We start from the raw sequence: 18,296 nt of genomic DNA, 5'->3' as shown, positions 1-18,296 counted from the left end.
GCGGTATGTTTTAAAATATGGAGATTGGAAATATGAATTAAATGGAATGGTGTGAAAGTGTGTGGCGTATTTTTTACACGATCCTAATTAATGTCTCAAATGATGTACATTTGAATAGCTAAACAGTGAAAAGCACAACAAATTTCTTTTAATCTGAAGCATCAAAAATTTAAATATGTTTTTTTTGGAAAATCTCGACATCTAATAAAATAACGTGTTTACTTGCACTCCAGTTTTGATTTTGTGTTCCAGAATTTAAACATTTAAACGAACTGCATGAAAAAACACATGTGAATCAAACCTCTTAAAAAGAAAATCTATGTCGAATTCCTGCAAATATAAGGGATTTATTTTTTCTTTCATTTTTTCGAAACATCATTTGCAAAGTCGTCTTATTTTAAACATTCAGGTAAATCAATACAGCTTGTGTTGTTATTTCTATGAAACAAATTAATCAAAGTTGTTATAAAAATAAATTCTAATTTTCGTTAGATGATGTTAAAAATTCACAGTCCATTACATCACTTGCGGCAGTGGGTTCAAAGTGATATCCGATTAGAAAATTGGAGTTATATTTATAACGAGGAGGGAGTTGCAAGTGTTCATAGCCATGGAAGCCAAAGATATTTGTAGATCGAATGTGACGAGGAAGTACAGAAGTACGTTACAAGCACATAAACATATGAAACTCGGAGGTTACTATAAGAAGGTATTTATAGAGAGACAGGTGTCTTAAATGTTTCTAATGAAAAGGTTGAAATATTAAACTGATCCAATTTGTAGAGAATATCAGGAAAATTCTGATTATTGTGAGATCTGAGATGGGACACTTCACAATCTGAACATGAACGGAGTATTGTCCAATCGGGTTGTCGTCTAAGTTGTGTTTCATTGCATTCAGAGTATCATTTAGCTAATTATTTAATAAAAATTTCATGAGATTTGAATTTTGAAGAAAAAGAAAAGAATTATCACACCATTATTATACTCTAATGGAGATGGTCTAGAATGCAAATTCTTAAACCCGAACCCGATTCGTACCCGATTGAAAATAAAGAATGATTCCCCGAACCCGACCCGAACACAAAAAAAAATTTTCTGGCCCCGAGCCCGACCCGTACCCGATAAAAAAGTAAAATCACTGAAAACAACAACTAGTGCCATCTAAATATCACAATCAAAGCTCAGCTTGCTAGAAAGATTACTGTCGAAGCGAGTGCCTATCGCACATTGATTATATCTAACGCTGTCCAACCGCGAGTCTTATCATACCAATTTCCTTATCAGTTCCTCCGCAACCACGTTCTTATCTGGCCCCCGTAATGGCACTGGTGTGTGTGTGCGGGAACAAACATTACTCTTCGTGTCTTACGAAATTCACACCTCATCCCGGCCAGCGCACTGTCGAAAACTTAGTTAGGTCCATTCCGGTGCTGCCGACGACAGTGTCTTATCGGTTTTCAGGTGTGTTTTCGTGAACAGCTTTTCCACAAACATAACTAAGTATTTCGCGCATTTAACCCTACAAATAGACTCTTTGGATTTGATTTTTTTTTCTCGAAACTAACGCTCCTTTCGATACAACATTGTATGTTAGGCGACGGAGAAGGGTGAGAAGGTATTTCGCACATCGATCAGGCTAAGGCAGGTGAATGAGTGACTCTTATCAGTATCATTCGTTAGTTGCTCGGTACCTGTCGACGGATTTGTCCGCGTGTAGTGACAATAATTTAGCACTTTTATTCCAAAAAAACCGTCGTGAGTGATTGAAGTGAAGTGAAATCATCGAGAGAACAGTATTCCGGATTTTGCGAAAGTTTCAGGAAAACCAACATAAAACGGCCGTAATCGAAGTGGGCGGTAGTTTATCCGTTGTTCAGATCGGATATCAAAACGTCAAAGTGAACGATGGCCCGGGGCGAGGGTAAAGGTGAAAGTGTGGCCAAGTTGGCCAATCGAATTGCTGCTATCAAGTATACGCTGTTCTGTTTCAACATAGTTTCATGGGTAAGTGAAAGAATGAACTATCAAAGTAAGGATTACAATGACAGTTAAATAATGCGTCATCGACGATATTCTTTGGAATTTCATGAATTCACTGAAGCGAATACGAAAGCACCAGCAGTCAATGAGTGACTCACTCGTCGAGTTCCCAGTACTGGTGGTTGTTATCTTCAATGGGGGCAGTCATCGTAGCTGTTGCTGTTGCTGATAAGCGATTGAAAGTTTGATTGCCCAACATGGCTGCCCGGGAGTTAAGCCGCGCAAACAAACAGAACATGGAAAGTAGAACGCGGGTTTTAGTGGCATTTATGGACGAGAATCGTGCTTTAAAAAAATTGCTGACATAATACCAAAATTCACTGAAGAACTTTGATAAAGTCATTATTTTGACGTAGTATCGATACCAAATGATATCTTTTTCACGTTGTTCACCTTATTCGCAACCAGTGATGCCAATCCTATGAATATCGGTGTAGAGCTATGTATATGATTTATTTGTTGATTTATCAAAAAATCTAATAATTACAAATATTAATTTCGATTCGAAAAATAAATGCGGAACAAAGCATGCACGCAAAGTAATTTTTTTCTATAATTTCTTGAAACTAAATTTTGATGTAAATCAACTCACCAAACCGCTCGTTCACACGATATAAATAAAACTACTTATTCAATCGAAACGAATCTTTCGTTATTTCATGAGACGTTGTTCAGAGAAGTGCATGAACCTTTAATATGAATATAAATACTTGGAAAATCAAATGAAAAGTTTTATGGTGCCATTCAAAGTTCCTGAATTTTATTTGGACCCGACTTCCAGTTTCGGAATTACAGAGTGCCATGCACCAAAATATTTAAAATAATGTTCCTAATTTTTCTCGAAGCTAAACCAATTTTCACAAACTTTGATTCAAATGAAAGGTGATATGGTCCCATACAAAGTGCTAGGTCTTCATTTGGATCCGATTTCCGGTTCCGGAATTACATTACTATAAGGAGTGTATCGAAAAGTAGTTAGCAACATTGACTATTGAATAAAAAAGCGAAAACAAACATATTTTGACATCAGTTTTCGATATATTGCAGAAAAATTACATTTTTATGCATTGCACTTTGGACTTGACATTTTTCATCAAATTCTGCACAGTTACTTTTGTGACTTTCCTGGTGGCAGCTGTCCAGTTTTTTTTTAACTCCTGCATGTTTTGGGACACTGTACCTTCCTTCCGAAAGTGCCGCTTGATAATTGCCCAATACCTTTCAATTGGTCGAAAATCCGGGCAGTTCGGTGGGTTGATGTCCTTTTCCACGAATTGTACATTATTTTTTGACAACCACTGTAGAACGGAGTTGGCGTAGTGGGCTGAAGCCAAATCCGGCCAGAAGAGAGGAGGAGCCTAATGCTTTCTGTACAGTTTCAGCATTCTTTTCTTCAAACATTCTTCCTCGTACACCTTGGCGTTAATTGTGCCCTTCGTGAAGAAAATCGACGACCGCAAACCACAGGTACAAATTCCTTGCCAGACCAACACCTTCTACACAAACTTTTCCATCGCCACCGTGGTGTCAGCGTCGTCCAGGTCCTGGTACACCGATTTCGTATAATATTGCGGTCCGGGCAGCGCTCGAGAGTCTTCCTTGGCGTAGGTTTCGTCGTCGATCAGGATGCATCCGTCTTTATTCTGTAGAATCCGGTTATACAGTTTTCGTGCTCTTGGTTTGGCCTGAACTTGCTGTACCAGGGACTTTTTCGGCACCTTCTGTTTCTTGTGCGTTTTCAGGGAGTTCCGAACTTTGATCCGTTGAATCATCCCGATACTGGTGTTGAACTGCTTCGCCAAATGCCGCGTCGACACCGATGGGTTTTTCCTGATGTACTAAAACACTTTTAAGTCCCGGCCGGGCTGGCTGGGACCCGTTTTCCTAGCGGATCGGGACAAATCCTTCATGGAAAGAGTCTTACCGAACTTCTCGATAATATTTTTGACACTGGTGTGGTGCACTTTCACCCGTTTTGCAATTTCGTTGTACCTGACACCACTTTCTGAGCACCAAGTGTGCCGAATTTTCTTTCGCGTTTCCGGATCAATTCGACTCATCATTGAAACGATAAATCGTACCGAATACAATCGATTGCGCAGCTGTTATTGACATGTAAACAAACATGTCACCGTAAAACACGCTGCAAAATATTAAGCCATTTCAGAGTAATAACTGTTTGAATGTTGCTAACTACTTATCGATACACTCCTTATTTGTGTTGAAAAATGAAAATAAATTCACTGATTTTTCTCAAAGATGGCCATACTGATTTTTGTCATCTTAAAGCTTGCTTCAGATAGAATTGGAACAAAGACAATTACCTGTATCTCAGTTATTTATTATTGAATTCAAGATCTTTTTTTATACAAATGTAGCGTTTTCTTTATACTTTTAAGAAAAAAATACGGATAAAATTATTCGTCACGGTTTCGAAGGAATTCTTGAATTTTTCCTGTAACATGGCTCATTAGGCGGCGCACACCTTCTTCGTCCATCGTTTTAGCTATCTTATTCCACCAGGCCGTCATCCGATTGATGTCTTTGACAACCTTTCCCTTTGCCTTGAGTCTCCTCTTCATGATTGCCCAGTATTACTCAATAGGGCGGAACTGGGGGCAGTTGGGTGGGTTAAGGTTTTTCGGAACAAACAGGACCCCTTTCTCTGCATACCATTCTTGAACGACCAGCTTTATGATCAATAATGAATTTATTCGGATGGAAAGGATTCCCCTGTGAATAAACTGTCATTTTGATCATATTTTTCTTGTATGTGTGTGTGTGTTATGTCGGCTTTGAATGCAATCTGTAAGAATATATTAAATTTTATTGAACGACTAATGACAGCTTGCCAAATCTGGCCAAAACATTACGGGAGTGTGATCGAATGAACGGCAAAATTCGTTTTTGGAGACACTCTTTTTGGTAAAGTTCCGATGTCATCGTTTTATTGCCACAGCTGCAAATGCCCTGCTAAATCTTAAATTTTCTCGCAAATTTGTTGGCAAAATCAAATTTAAATTTGGCTGGAACATCCCCCCGAGCCGTTGCCAAGTACAATTTTTGACCTGGGATTTGACCGAAGTCAGCCTTGACACAGGTTTCATCGTCCATCAGAAGACACCCGTCGAACTTGGTCAGCACCTGGTCATATAGTTTTCGAGCACGAATTTTGATCACAATATTTTGTTTTATGGTCCGATTTGGCTGTTTGCTAGCTCGATACGACTTGATTCCTTCCCGGAGTCGAGTTCTCCTCACGGTACTATGGGCAGTACCGAATTTTCTGGCCAAATCACGGTCCGACAGATTAGGATTCCTCTTAATCGTCTTCAAAATCTTACCACGCAGTTTCCGGTGGATAGTTCCACTCCGACGATTAGCTTGAGGCTTCCGAATCGTCGTCAATGTTTCCTTATACCGTTTGATAACGCGCCATGCGGTATTTCTGGGCAATTTTAGCTGTTTAGCTAGCCTAGATGCAGACCATAATGAACCGCTGAAAAAATAGTATCCGATTTTAGGCATCGATTTTCATACAGCCAAGTAACAGGAACGCAGGAGCGAACACAAACAACCCAAGTAACAATTTTAATATTAATTTTTTTCTATTCAATAATCTAATTTTTGTCAAGTCACACTGCTCAAGCTCTAAGATGCCACGGGCATTAATAAATACTTGTAGCTGTCTTCAATGCTGCATCATAAATCTTGCATGAAAACTTTAAACTTCATATTCCTGCGAGTGTACTATTCTTGATAACCAAAGTGAAGAATCAGCATAAATCTGCGTTAAATCTCCAAATTCAGGAAAAAAAAATTTGAAACCAGCTTTGCGATCAATAGTGAATTTATTCGGATGGAAAGGATTCCCCTGTGAATAAACTGTTATTTTGATAATATTTTTCTTGAATATGTGTGTGTAATGTTGGCTTTGAATGTAATCTGTAAGAATATATTAAATGTTATTTGCGGTTTTTCCGAAGGTCTCCATGATTTATGAAAATTATTTTATGTGATTCATCGTCATTTTTGTATAAATCTATTTCGTGGCGTCCAAACATGTGCATACGTTCTGAAAATTAATCATAAAGTAGAATAAGATGGACTGTTCCCTCGTTTTTGCACTTCGAAGTTTATTTAATGCCAATAAATGCTACAGTACAGAGCATCAAAATGGCGGCCATGAAATTTTCTTTAATGCAAATTACCCTTAAGCTAAGAATGAGTAAAATAAAAAGCCCACAACAATATGGTTCATGAAAGAATTGAACTGACAATAATATTTCAAAGAAAATGTTTGAAAGTAATATTAAGAGTGTATGCATGGTTTTATTCTAGTACAAGTTATTTTATTTTTAATCCAGTTGTTAGTCTGAGTAAAGGGGTTTTTAGAAGCTTTAAAAACTATGATATTACTTGTCAAAAGAGACACTTATTATAGTTGTCATAAAACACCGATTAAACTTTGTGAAATGAAAAATCGGATTCATAGAGAATTTCTGAATTTCTACTTCCGGTTCCGGAACTACAGTGTGTTTTGATTTATAGATTGCGCTAGGTTACGTCCGAATAAACTTTGTTGTTTCTTTCTAATAATTTTTTAACAATTCTACAATAATATTTATGATGGTATTAGTAATATAAGAATGGCATCATTACACCATTAGTTGGATTAAATCTGTTTTGCTTTTCTCTATACAAAGGTATTAGAATTGCTGGAAAAACCGACTTTCGAACGGAGCATCGAAGACCCATAGTGTTACATACCATTCGACTCAGTTCAACGAGATCGGAAAATTTATGTGTGTGTATGTATGTGTGTGTGAATGTGTGCACTTTTCGAAGCTATTTTAACGCGCTCAATTTTCTCAGAGATGGCTAAACCGATTTTAATAAACTTAGGCTCGTTCGAAAGCTATTAATGAGCATTTGTTCAAGTTCGAAGATCAAATGACTGCGACTTCTGGTTCCGGAGATATGATGGTATAAGGGACGTAACCGACAAAAAACGTTGTTTTTTACCGCTCATATATATAAGGGTGCCAATATTTTGGGATCCCCCTAATTTCGTATGGCGGTGGTACTCAAAAGTTTGAGCACTTCGAAAAAAGTCCCCATACAAAATTTAAGCTGAATCAGATATAGGTAAGAAGTGCTGCTCGACGGTTAAGGTTTGAAAATTTTCGATCTTGAAAAATCACCATAGGGGGGAGTACATGAAATTTCCGAAATCGAAAATTTTTTCTTTGGATGCCAAACGAAAAAATCGACTTTTTGGGACTTGGATTTTGATATTTTTTCTAAATCCCAGAAAGTCGATATTTTAAAAAAATGACACTAGATCTCGACGTTTCATGCAATTCTAAGACTTTTGGCATCAAAAAAATAGTACATACAGATTGTACTTGTGAGAAATAAAATAGGTTACAATTTATTTTTAAATAGAGAGAATTTAGTGTTAGACACTAACAAGGATGGCTTTTATCGTATCAAAGAACGCTCACTAGCAACCCTTCACACGATTCAATAAGTGCCATCAAAGAGAGACGGATATCATCGCAGCAACAAAAAACCGACATGGTTCATTTAACATAGAATAGACACCAGTGCGAGAGCGAATTTCTCTCGGTGAACCGTCTGAGAATCAACGGCTAGCACGCTGCTGTGGGGATTCTCTCTGAAGCAACAAACGGTCGCTTATTCTCGTTTCGCGATCCGATTCTGTATGGGCAGTGGATAATTGCGATAGAATCATTTTACTATTGCCGCTTATTCTAACTATGTGCATATAACCTTTGTATAATTTGTGTCTATGAAAATGTCTGTGAATGCTCCACACAAGGGTTTTGAAATATTGCAACCTAGTATGAGAATCATCAAATCGAATCATCGATTCGATTTTCGATTTCGATTCTGTCAAATTTTCAGCAATCACCAACACTGGACACTAATTAATTAAAGTTAATTATAGAGGTTCAAACTCAAACCGCTAATGTATTAATCGTGAACCATAATTTCGGGTTGATTCCGAATAAGCATTTGCATCTACTAGCGATAGAGTCAACTCTGCTAACTATACCGGTTTTAGTATTCGATAATAGAGATGGTCCGGTTTCCGGTACTGAAGTACTTGAAACCAGACCCGAACCCGAACCCGACAGCTACTGGGTACGGGTCCGGCTTGGGTTTGGAAGAAAACTTATTCGGGTCGGGTACGAGTAAAAGTTTTTTATTCTCGATCGGGTACGTGTCGAAACTTCTATCTAATCGAGTTTTTTAAAAAGAATATTTCTGAGCTAGTGTATGTTCATCCCGTTGCATTCCCTTCAATAAACGTTTTACTGTACAAGAATGCTGCTTGGAAAAAAAAATATCCCACAATATTTATACCAAAAGTCGTTGGAATTTTTTTATATTCGAAGTACGATATCATTTATCAAATTATTTCATTTATCATTTCGCTATCGAAAGCCAACAAGATCTACTTCCACTCTTACTATTAATTCTGAGTCACTCCGCAGTGATTGTGTCTAACGGAACCAATACCGTTTCGGAAGGAAGTTTCCGATTCCTTCGATACGTTGAAAAAACTGGAAACTGTACATTTTTTTCATCTACTCCACCAAAAATACTTCTTCAGTGTGGTAGCCAGGAAAAGTGGCACCCAAATGGAAATCATTTGCAATGGCCGATGGATTCGATAGGGGGATCTCTTCCAATCTGTCACGCTACTGGATTCCCTGAATCGCACAACAAAGAGTTGAGATTGATTGCCATCGACGTCAGGGGACAAATCATGTCTCGCTGAGAATCTCGAATCTCGAGTCGTCAATCAATCAAAGAACGAATCGAAAGGATTTGTGTCTCTATGGGAAGGTTTCCGTTGTCCCAGTCGTCCCCGGTTCGTTTTGATGTGGTGAAAACTGATTTCATCTGTTTCAGTCAGCAAACCACAACGATTGTGAACCAAATGATTACTTTAACCCGGCGAGAACAACTTGCTGTGTCCTGTTCGGGTTCGGGTAATTTCGGGTTTCTGATGCCGACACACTAGCGGTACAACGTTCATTACAAGTCAGTTACCCGTAATTTCCCCCATAGCATCTCTCTGCGCCTGGCCAAGTGGGAGAACCGTTGTTCCCGCAGCATCCGACATCCGAAATCCCATGCATTCATTTGCGAAATGAACAACTTTTGATGAGAGTCCATTTCGAAAGTTGGTTTCCGTTCGGTGTCCCTTTGACCCCATGAACTCACACACATGTTTGACGTAGTTTTTTGATTAATTACTTGTGACTCCGACGGTTGTACACCAACCCAACACGTCTCTGGGCTATCTGGGTATGTAGATAAAAGTAAGTTCGCAATTTTAATTAGGAGTCATTTTTTGAGGTTAGTCCCAACTGATGCCCGTGCAAGACTGGGATTGTGGCGTACGGTGTGAGCTATGTTCTGGAAACATGTAATCCCCCATAGGCAACACTCGAGAATTCCCGCACGGACTGGGTGTATGTGTGTGTGTGTGTGTGTGTGAGAGAGAGAGTGTGTGACAAGTTAACTTGTTAGTTAATCCAATATGACCATTTGGAAAACTAAGTTTTACTGTTCCGAGTTTGGTCTCTTGAGGATGGCCTATCCCCTTCTTATACTCGTACAGTAATGAAAAATGGAACCAGAAGCGTTCATCATTCTCGTTATTCATTGCTACACTTCATTATCATTCCGTACCAGCTAATCAAATGCATTTTACTATAAGAGAGTTGCTCGTATAACTTTGAAACATTCTTTTTCTCGATTTACGCCCTAAACAGGATGTAGACCATGTTCGATGTACGTTCTACCATATCGTTTTTTCTTCCTAAATTAGTCATAATCTTGGCCTCGTTAATAGTTAAAATAACAAAAATTATAACTCAATTTAACCTAGGTGATAACAAAATTGTTACAAACCTCGATAAGTAAATATCAATATTATATCTACACGGAACGACCGAAATCAGCATTTTCGCGAAAAATTTAGTTGATTTGCTGATTTTAGTTAGTTATTTTTTGAGACAACTAAAAAATTCTTACTTTTGCTAATTTAGATTTTTTATTCTCATTCCCTTAATAATAATAAAATATTTGTTGAAATGACTATTTTTTTAGTTGAATTCACAAATTAAACGTGCTGTCATTTCTTAGCTAAGGCACATTTCATTTCCATTCAACTAGTTTTTTAGTTGAATCAAAGAAATAAAATGTTGTTTTCAATCAATATGAATGGTTGAATTGGCTTCTGCAATCTGCAGCTATATGGCGCCCTGTCACCGAAACGGTAACACCGTAATGACTACTAGCCACTAGATGGCACACTACTGCCGGAAAAATTTCAGACGCGGTTGTCTATTCCATATTGGCAGGTATAAATACGATGTTGTATTGGAGAAAAAGACATAAACGAAACATAAACATCTTTTTGATTTTTTTTTCTTTTAAATCACTGTTTTCTTCATTCTCACTGAAAACTTTGAGCACTCGGAAAACAAAAACCTAATACGAATACTTCATCACAATTAGAGTGAAACATTCGAAATTCACTTCACTGTTCCGCGTAAAAACATTATTACGCACAATCGCTTCAAGTGCGCACAAATTCTGAATAAATACGATTTCCACTAACAGTTTACGACATTTTTACATATCGGTTTAGAAATTTCAAATAAAGATATATCGAACACATGCGAAAAACATCAAAACAATTTTCAAGCAGTTTCAAAAAAACTGTCCTTTTTAGCTTCTTAATGGATTGTTTTGCTTTGACACTTCTCGTGAGTTTTTGGCTAATAAACTTGTTAATAATACCCATTTCAGTTTTGTTTTCTTTGTGCTGTCCTTCAGTAATTATGGTGATAGATAAATAGAAACAAATTTTCTGAATTTAATAACAAAATTAGTTCTCAATGAAAATTTCGTGTTGGATTGAAATATTGCTGGTTTGTGTCCAGGATATTCACCAACTAAACATATTCTCTAAAAATAAGAGTTTTTTCAGCAAAGTAAATTCTCAATTTTAACTAATTTTATAGTTATTTTGGAAATTTTGTTGTTAAAATCAACTAATTCATAAACAGTAATACGAATTAGGCGCAGAGCTAATTTCGGTCGTTCCGTGTAAATTTCTTACAAATTTAGTACGGCTTTTTAGCTGTTATTACCCATTTTTTGGGGGAAAGGCTTTATCGTGTAAATCTAAAAATAGAATCTGAGGAAATTAACTAATGAATGTTAGTTATTCTGTTTTTTCTTCTTTGTACCAAGAGTCCGTCAAACTAAAGTCGCTATTTCCAATCTGCAACTTAAAGACCTATAAATCGAGAAAGTATTGAGCTGAATGTAGATTTTGTTTTTGAGCCCAGTTTAGATTTTGTTTTCCGTTTATTGCAGCGTCACTTTTGAAGACGTTTTGAAATTTTTAACACTTATCACTCTGTGTTTTCGGAAACAAAAATCGGCCACCGATAAAATTGAAGAATTTAAGCATTAATTTTACTTCAAGCTTCTGAAAATCATCTCTTAGGAAACATTTCGAATTCAATGAACTGAGTCGAATGTTATATCACTATTTCCAATATTTATTAGTCGAGTTTTAAAGCTTTTGCCTTACCTTTTTTGTTCATAAGAGAAAAAGCGCAAAATCATCTTGAAAAATATTTATTTTCAATTTAAAATTAATATTTGAATAAAAACTTTACACAATTTAAGTAGGAATTACTTAGGAACGTTCTCAAATTTAAAATTTAGCCCGTCATTTCTAAATCAAATATCAAATTATTGTTTTCAAAAACATCTTCATATGTGAAATTGGAAAAAATGTTTGTTACTGCTCTTTATTGAAGCATAGCATTTTTCGGATTGAAAGTCAAAAACATGATCGACAAAAGTGTTTGAACTCTTTTTTGAAGTCTCTAGTATAGTTGTACCTAAAGTATAACGGCCCTTAATATAATATCTGGACTTGCTATAATCTTAATAAAATCTGAATGTTTGCTTCTGATTTGGAATCATATTTATAACATAATGAGATATAAATATTAAGATCACAAATAATTTTGATAGAATCCTGCTGCAATCCTGAATCTCTGAAATTATGCTCTGTTGATCGGGATAGCACAGTTTTCGAACTATGTTTTTCTGTGGTATTGCTTTTTAGAGTCGAGCAAAGATTCTGTATCCGACTTTATCACAGTTCGTTGTTCAAAAGCTGACTAATCAGTAAAATAACATGGCGACTCTACTAAAAAGAGAGACTATTGGTACAATGTTTCTATTCTAATAAAGAGACTATTGGTACAATGTTTCTATTTTAATAAATATAATGTTGCTTTGGAAACTGAAATTGAATCGAATATATACTCGAAAACTTCCTTTTACGAAGTCTTTTTTCATTAAATATTCGATTTATGTAACTCTTTTTACGAACCCTGATCCCAAATAACGAACCTCTACAAAATAAATTCCATAGAACGCATTTTTTTTAACGAAACTATTTCGTAAAAAGAGCTCAAATCGTCGGTACATGCGTAATATGAAAATTTGTCCTATGGCAATATTCGTATCTTTTGTTTTTGAAAGTGATTTGACGAATACCTGGCCATTTGGTTTCGAAAAATTGTTTTTACCTCCGATTTGCCGAGAAGTAATCTTTCTAGCTCTTTAGAGCCCTTAGTAGGGCTGATTTTGTAGAATGTTCCCCATCGTTGTCCACTTTTCGTTGTATTTTTCTCTAATGCAAACGATGTCGCAATCGTTCTTGTTTTAAACGAAGCTGGTTGTTGTTTTTCTGCGTTTAGGCTTAAGGAACGAAGTCACATATTCGTCATTGACTGAAGCACCAGTTGAATAATGCCGCATATTCGTAATTTCAAATACTATGCTGCTTTTTTATTGTTGATAGAAAATCATTCTGGATTCATTCAATGTTTACAATGTTTATGGTGACTAAGTTTTAGTTAGTTTACTTGAAAACAAGTTATTTTTATGTTATGGATAGATAAATTATTTCAGCATGACATTGCGACGCCACGACAGCTTATTTTCAACCGATCTCCTATAAAGTGCTAGTCCCCGAGCAGAGTGTGAGATCACATAGAAAACTCATTTTGATGTTGTGATGTTCGCATTTATCGATTACTCAATTTGCTGTTGTTTTGGTCGTTTTAAGTGGCAAAACATCAAAAACGAAAACAAAAAGATATTCCGATGATATCAAACAGAAAACTATATTTGCTATCAGCGAAAGCAAACTGAAATCTAAATGAGATATAGATTATAGCAAAACTCGCTCTTAATTTGAAGTTATTATCAAACAACGAAAACAAAACTGGAAGTCATAATCAGTTATTGATTTGCTTTAAAAAGGCATTACTGAAAACTAACAAGTCGCGAGCATAAGCTAAAAATAGATTGGGCAAAAGACCCGGGATAGTATACCTTTAGGCGATATTACTTGCAACAATAAAAAAAAAACCGTCAAAAGCACCAAACACCTCCACAGAGAGAGGCTTGGGTTTCGAACCTAGGTGATTCGAACCTTGGATTTCGAATTCTCTGCGAATGATATGGACTGTGACGTAAAACTGTGAGTAGATGGAGAATTTTCAATCATATGTCAAGCAGTGTTTTATCGCAAAGCTGTATACAGGTAGTTTTAGCCGATGTACACTCGTTTCGTCGCATCCGTCCCGAAACCATCGTGAATGACAAAGCGGTTTTTTGAAAGGTATGGAAATGTCTCTTTGTCTTTCTCGTATCCAGAAGCTGTAGCATGTGAACATCATTATATCAAATTGAGTTATTTATTTGATCTCACTCTACTCGAGTATGTAATCACTTTGAAATATGAATTTCGAGGCTCAGAAGAGCGAGCGCTTTAGAGTGAAGTCTTTTACAATATCTTACTTATTTCGAATAATTGGTACAATGAACGAGTATCTCACTTCTGTCCACAGACAGAAGATGGTCCTTGGGATATTTTTATAGGAGAGGGAGCGTAGCAAGTGTCATTAGAAGGGGGGTCGGGGGTTGGTGTGGTCATGAAAAAATTCATATATCTTGACGAGAATCGATACGTTTTGAAGACCATAGGAACATTTTGCATACCTTAGATATGACGAGGGGTGGATTTAGCAAGTGCTTTTAAAACGGGGGGTGTAATATTAGTAACAGCATAACTCCGAAACTACCGAACGGATTGCCACCAAACTTAGCACAGATACTTCTTGCTCTTCAGAGATGGTCATAAAAGGGAGAAAGCGTAGCAAGTGTCCTTAACCGGGTGGATGGGGGAGGGGGGAACGAAAAATCGATAGTTTTTTAATACCATTGTTATTAAACCCCTCGGGTTTGTGCGCACCCATCAATAATGTATCCCTACCGTGAAGTGCTCGATAAACCGTAAACGTGATAGAAGGAATTAATCGATGAACAGTCAGAGCAAAGAGAGATAAAAACAACACCACATTCTGATAACGTGAAGTGGTATTGAAATTTATAATTGAATTTGTAATATTACTTAGTTACTAAGATATATATCTTATATACGAACTTAAGGTCAATCTAAGGTAAAACATTCAAATATTTCTGCAATTGATAATTGAAATATATTTTGTAGGACAACGATAATTAAACATCCTAACCTCATCTCAGTGTTAATAAGCTTGTAGAAACCAAAACGGTATACTGTTCACATCTAGTTTATAAGGAGTTGCTAAACGTAAGTCAATGGAGAATTTGTATTCATGATTCTAAAACTATGATTCGTTTATAACCAGGAATTTAAAATATATCACAAACTTCGAACGAATAGCTGGTGTATTATTGATTCGGAAAATCAACAACTTTTAAATTCGTTTACGTGAAGATGTCTGAACGAAGTGCTACTGGTGGAATAACAAGTTCGGGTGCTAGAGATGCCGATAATGTAATTAACATCGCTATGATCGCTGGTTTAGATATAGGATCTGACAGTGTTGATGTAAAAAATGAGAGCAAAATGCAATCGAAAACTGTTCCTGCGACCGAAGATAATTTTCTCGCGACGAGAGCTAAAAAAAACCTCATTGGCCATAGTTGTCAAACCTGTACTTTTGCCGATAATAGTAGGATGGTCCAATGCGATAACTGTGATGAGTGGCACCACTTTGCTTGTGTGGGCGTTTCACAACAGATAGAGCATGAAGATTGGTGGTGTACTAAGTGCAGCTCATCAAAACTGAAAAGGAGAAATCAAAAGAATACAGGAACCAAACCGAAGCGGAACAGTAAATCCACGGGAAAACCTGTCAAAATAAGACCGAGTAAAGTTCTAGAGGATAAGACGATCGTGAAACAATCTGTAGCGAATCCTGGTGCAATACGGAATGATACGCAACAGTTTTCTCAACTAATAGATCAAGACCGGAAACATTCGAGCGCGGCATCGGTTAAATCAACTTCATCCAACTCTGTAAAGACGCGACTGGAACTCAGACTTCGTAAGTTAGAGGCAGAACAGTCATTGTTGGACGAGAAGAGAAAGCTTCTCGATGAACAGCTGAGCGTTATGGAAGAATTGGTATCTATTCAAAGTGAGCGAGGTAGCGTCCGGAACGACAAGAGTAGCGACTCCCGTATTCAAGATTGGTTGAGTGAGAACAGCTCTCAGAAGCTAGAGCTTAGGAATAAAGAGAATGAACTTTTGAAAGGAAATGAACTCAGCGGTTCGGAAGATGAAAGCGCTTACGAAGAAGATGAATCAGAAACCTCCACTTACGAAACTGATCAGGACGAGGAAAATCAAAATTCGTCACACAGTTTTAAACCAAATAATCGTTCCACGCCAAATGGAAATGGTAAAACCCGCATGAACAATCAGCTGCCTTCAAAAAGTAAATCCAACATCTGTAATCTATCAAAAAACGAAATAGCTGCTCGTCAGGTTGTCCCAAAAGAACTTCCTATCTTCACTGGAAACCCCGAGGAATGGCCAATGTTTTTTTCTTCTTATGAGAATACCACGAAAATGTGCGGATTTCGGGATGATGAGAACATGATTCGCCTTCGAAATTGTTTGAAAGGAAATGCACTTGCTGCTGTTAAAAGTTTTCTCTTTCATCCTTCAACGGTAAATAAAGCGATCGCAGCGCTAAAATTTCGATTCGGTCAACCACACGCAATCATCAACTCTTTGAAAGAGAAACTTTTATGTATGCCGCCAGTGAAATCAGATGCAATTGATAAACTCATCGATTACGCGCTAGCAGTACAAAACTTGCGAGCGACCATAAATGCATGTGGTCGAAGAGAGTACATGCGAGATGTGTCTCTACTGCAAGAGCTCGTGAGCAAACTTCCATCCTCCATCAGGTTGGATTGGGCTAGACAGTGTAGAAGTCTACGCAAGGTAAATTTAGCCACCTTCAGTGATTGGATTTATACACTAGCTGAAGATGCATGTTTGGTCGTTGATTATCGAGGGTCAAATGACAAACAGTCCTGGTACGAACAACATGGATCAAGAAAAGGAAAGGCCACTTTGAACGTACATTCCGAGTTGAACTCCGAACAAGAAGATCTGCTGAGGGATGATCCGTCGAGCTCGAAATATGAAGCGGAAAGTGTTGCAAGTTGCGTCATCTGTAAAGGAGTATGCAAATCACTTGAAAGGTGTAAACGGTTTTTGGATTTGTCGTACGATGGGAGATGGGCAGCCATACGGGAGTTTAGAATATGCCGTAAATGTTTGAGGATTCACAAAGGAGGATGTATTCATAAACCCTGTGGAATAAATGGTTGTGTGTTTAAGCATCATGCTCTATTACACAAAGTTCTCGATGTGGAGTGGCCAATCCAAAATACAGAAAACGGAGTCCAATCATGTAATACTAATCGAACTCAATCAAATACAATTCTTTTTCGATATGTTCCTGTTGTTCTTCATGGCAAGAATAAAAATATTCATTGTTATGCCTTTCTGGATGATGGTTCAGAGTTGACTCTCATTGATCAAGTCATAGCTGATGAATTAGATCTCGATGGAGTTCCACGCCCTCTGTGTCTCAAGTGGACGGGGGGTACACAACGTTATGAAGCCGGTTCGAGAAGTGTTGATCTGTATATCTCAGGTAGCAACGGCAAACGTTACCTTCTTGATGACGTTCGTACTGTTCAACAACTTCAGTTGCCTAGTCAAACCTTGGAAATTGAACATCTTAGAGATGATTACCCATATCTTAAAGATATTCCTGTACAATCTTACCGTAATGTCTGTCCCCAAATCTTGATAGGGGTAAAGCATGCTAATGTTTCTTTAGTGCGCAAAAGTCGGGAAGGAAATCCATCGCAGCCAATTGCCATAAAAACCAACGTCGGTTGGATTGTTTATGGAGCATCTCCGAAGGGTCAGTCTAGCACCATGACGCATTATACCAATCACGTATGCTCATGCGATGGTAATTATGACGACGCCTTGACTCAAACCGTTAAAGAATATTTCACGTTGGATAGCTTAGGTATCAATAAGCCTGTAAAAGATGTTCGTTCCAGAAACGACGAATATGCCTTAAGTCTTTTAAATAATCTTACAAGGTTCGATGGTCAACGTTTCGAAACCGGGTTGCTCTGGCGACAAGGGACAATACGACTTCCAAACAATGAACGTATGGCAATGCTCCGTTTCAAAAACTTAGAAAAGCGCATGGAGAGAGATGAGACATTACGACGTACTTTGAATGACAAAATCTCCGATTACATAACGAAAAGATATATACGCAAATTGGAGCCTAATGAAATCATTCTCAAGCACAAGCATATTTGGTACCTTCCTGTGTTTCCTGTTACAAACCCTAATAAACCAGACAAGATAAGAATTGTCTGGGACGCTGCAGCATCTTGTTTTGGCGTGTCTCTAAATTCTGCTCTACTGCCTGGTCCCGATTTGCTAGTCTCTTTGATTTCCGTTCTATATAAATTTCGCGAGCGCCGATTTGCTATATGTGGTGACATTCGTGAAATGTTCCACCAAGTACGAATCCGAAAGGAAGACCAACAATGTCAACGATTTTTTTGGCGAGAAAATAATGCTCAGCAAGAACCAGATGTATTCATAATGGAGGTGATGACGTTCGGTGCGTGTTGCTCGCCCAGTAGCGCCCAGTTCATAAAAAACTTGAACGCAGAACGTTTTATCAGAGACTATCCTGAAGCCGTGAATGCCATCATTAAAAACACAT

The 18,296-nt window shown here is 37.5% G+C and overlaps 1 protein-coding gene across 1 annotated transcript in view; it reads left to right on the top strand.

Moving 5' to 3' along the window:
- The first annotated feature begins 1,398 nt into the window (after positions 1-1,398).
- LOC131436043 (tetraspanin-2A) overlaps positions 1,399-18,296 on the top strand; it is a 165,802-nt gene continuing 148,904 nt past the window's right edge. Inside the window, exon 1 of the mRNA XM_058604475.1 lies at positions 1,399-2,007. Coding sequence (XP_058460458.1) covers positions 1,909-2,007 — 99 coding nt within the window. The 5' untranslated portion in view covers positions 1,399-1,908. The remainder of the gene's footprint in view (positions 2,008-18,296) is intronic.

The sequence above is a fragment of the Malaya genurostris genome, chromosome 3 (assembly GCF_030247185.1).
Source record: "Malaya genurostris strain Urasoe2022 chromosome 3, Malgen_1.1, whole genome shotgun sequence".
NCBI classification, from domain to species: Eukaryota; Metazoa; Arthropoda; class Insecta; order Diptera; family Culicidae; genus Malaya; species Malaya genurostris.
This window is presented reverse-complemented; position numbering and strand designations above follow the sequence as displayed.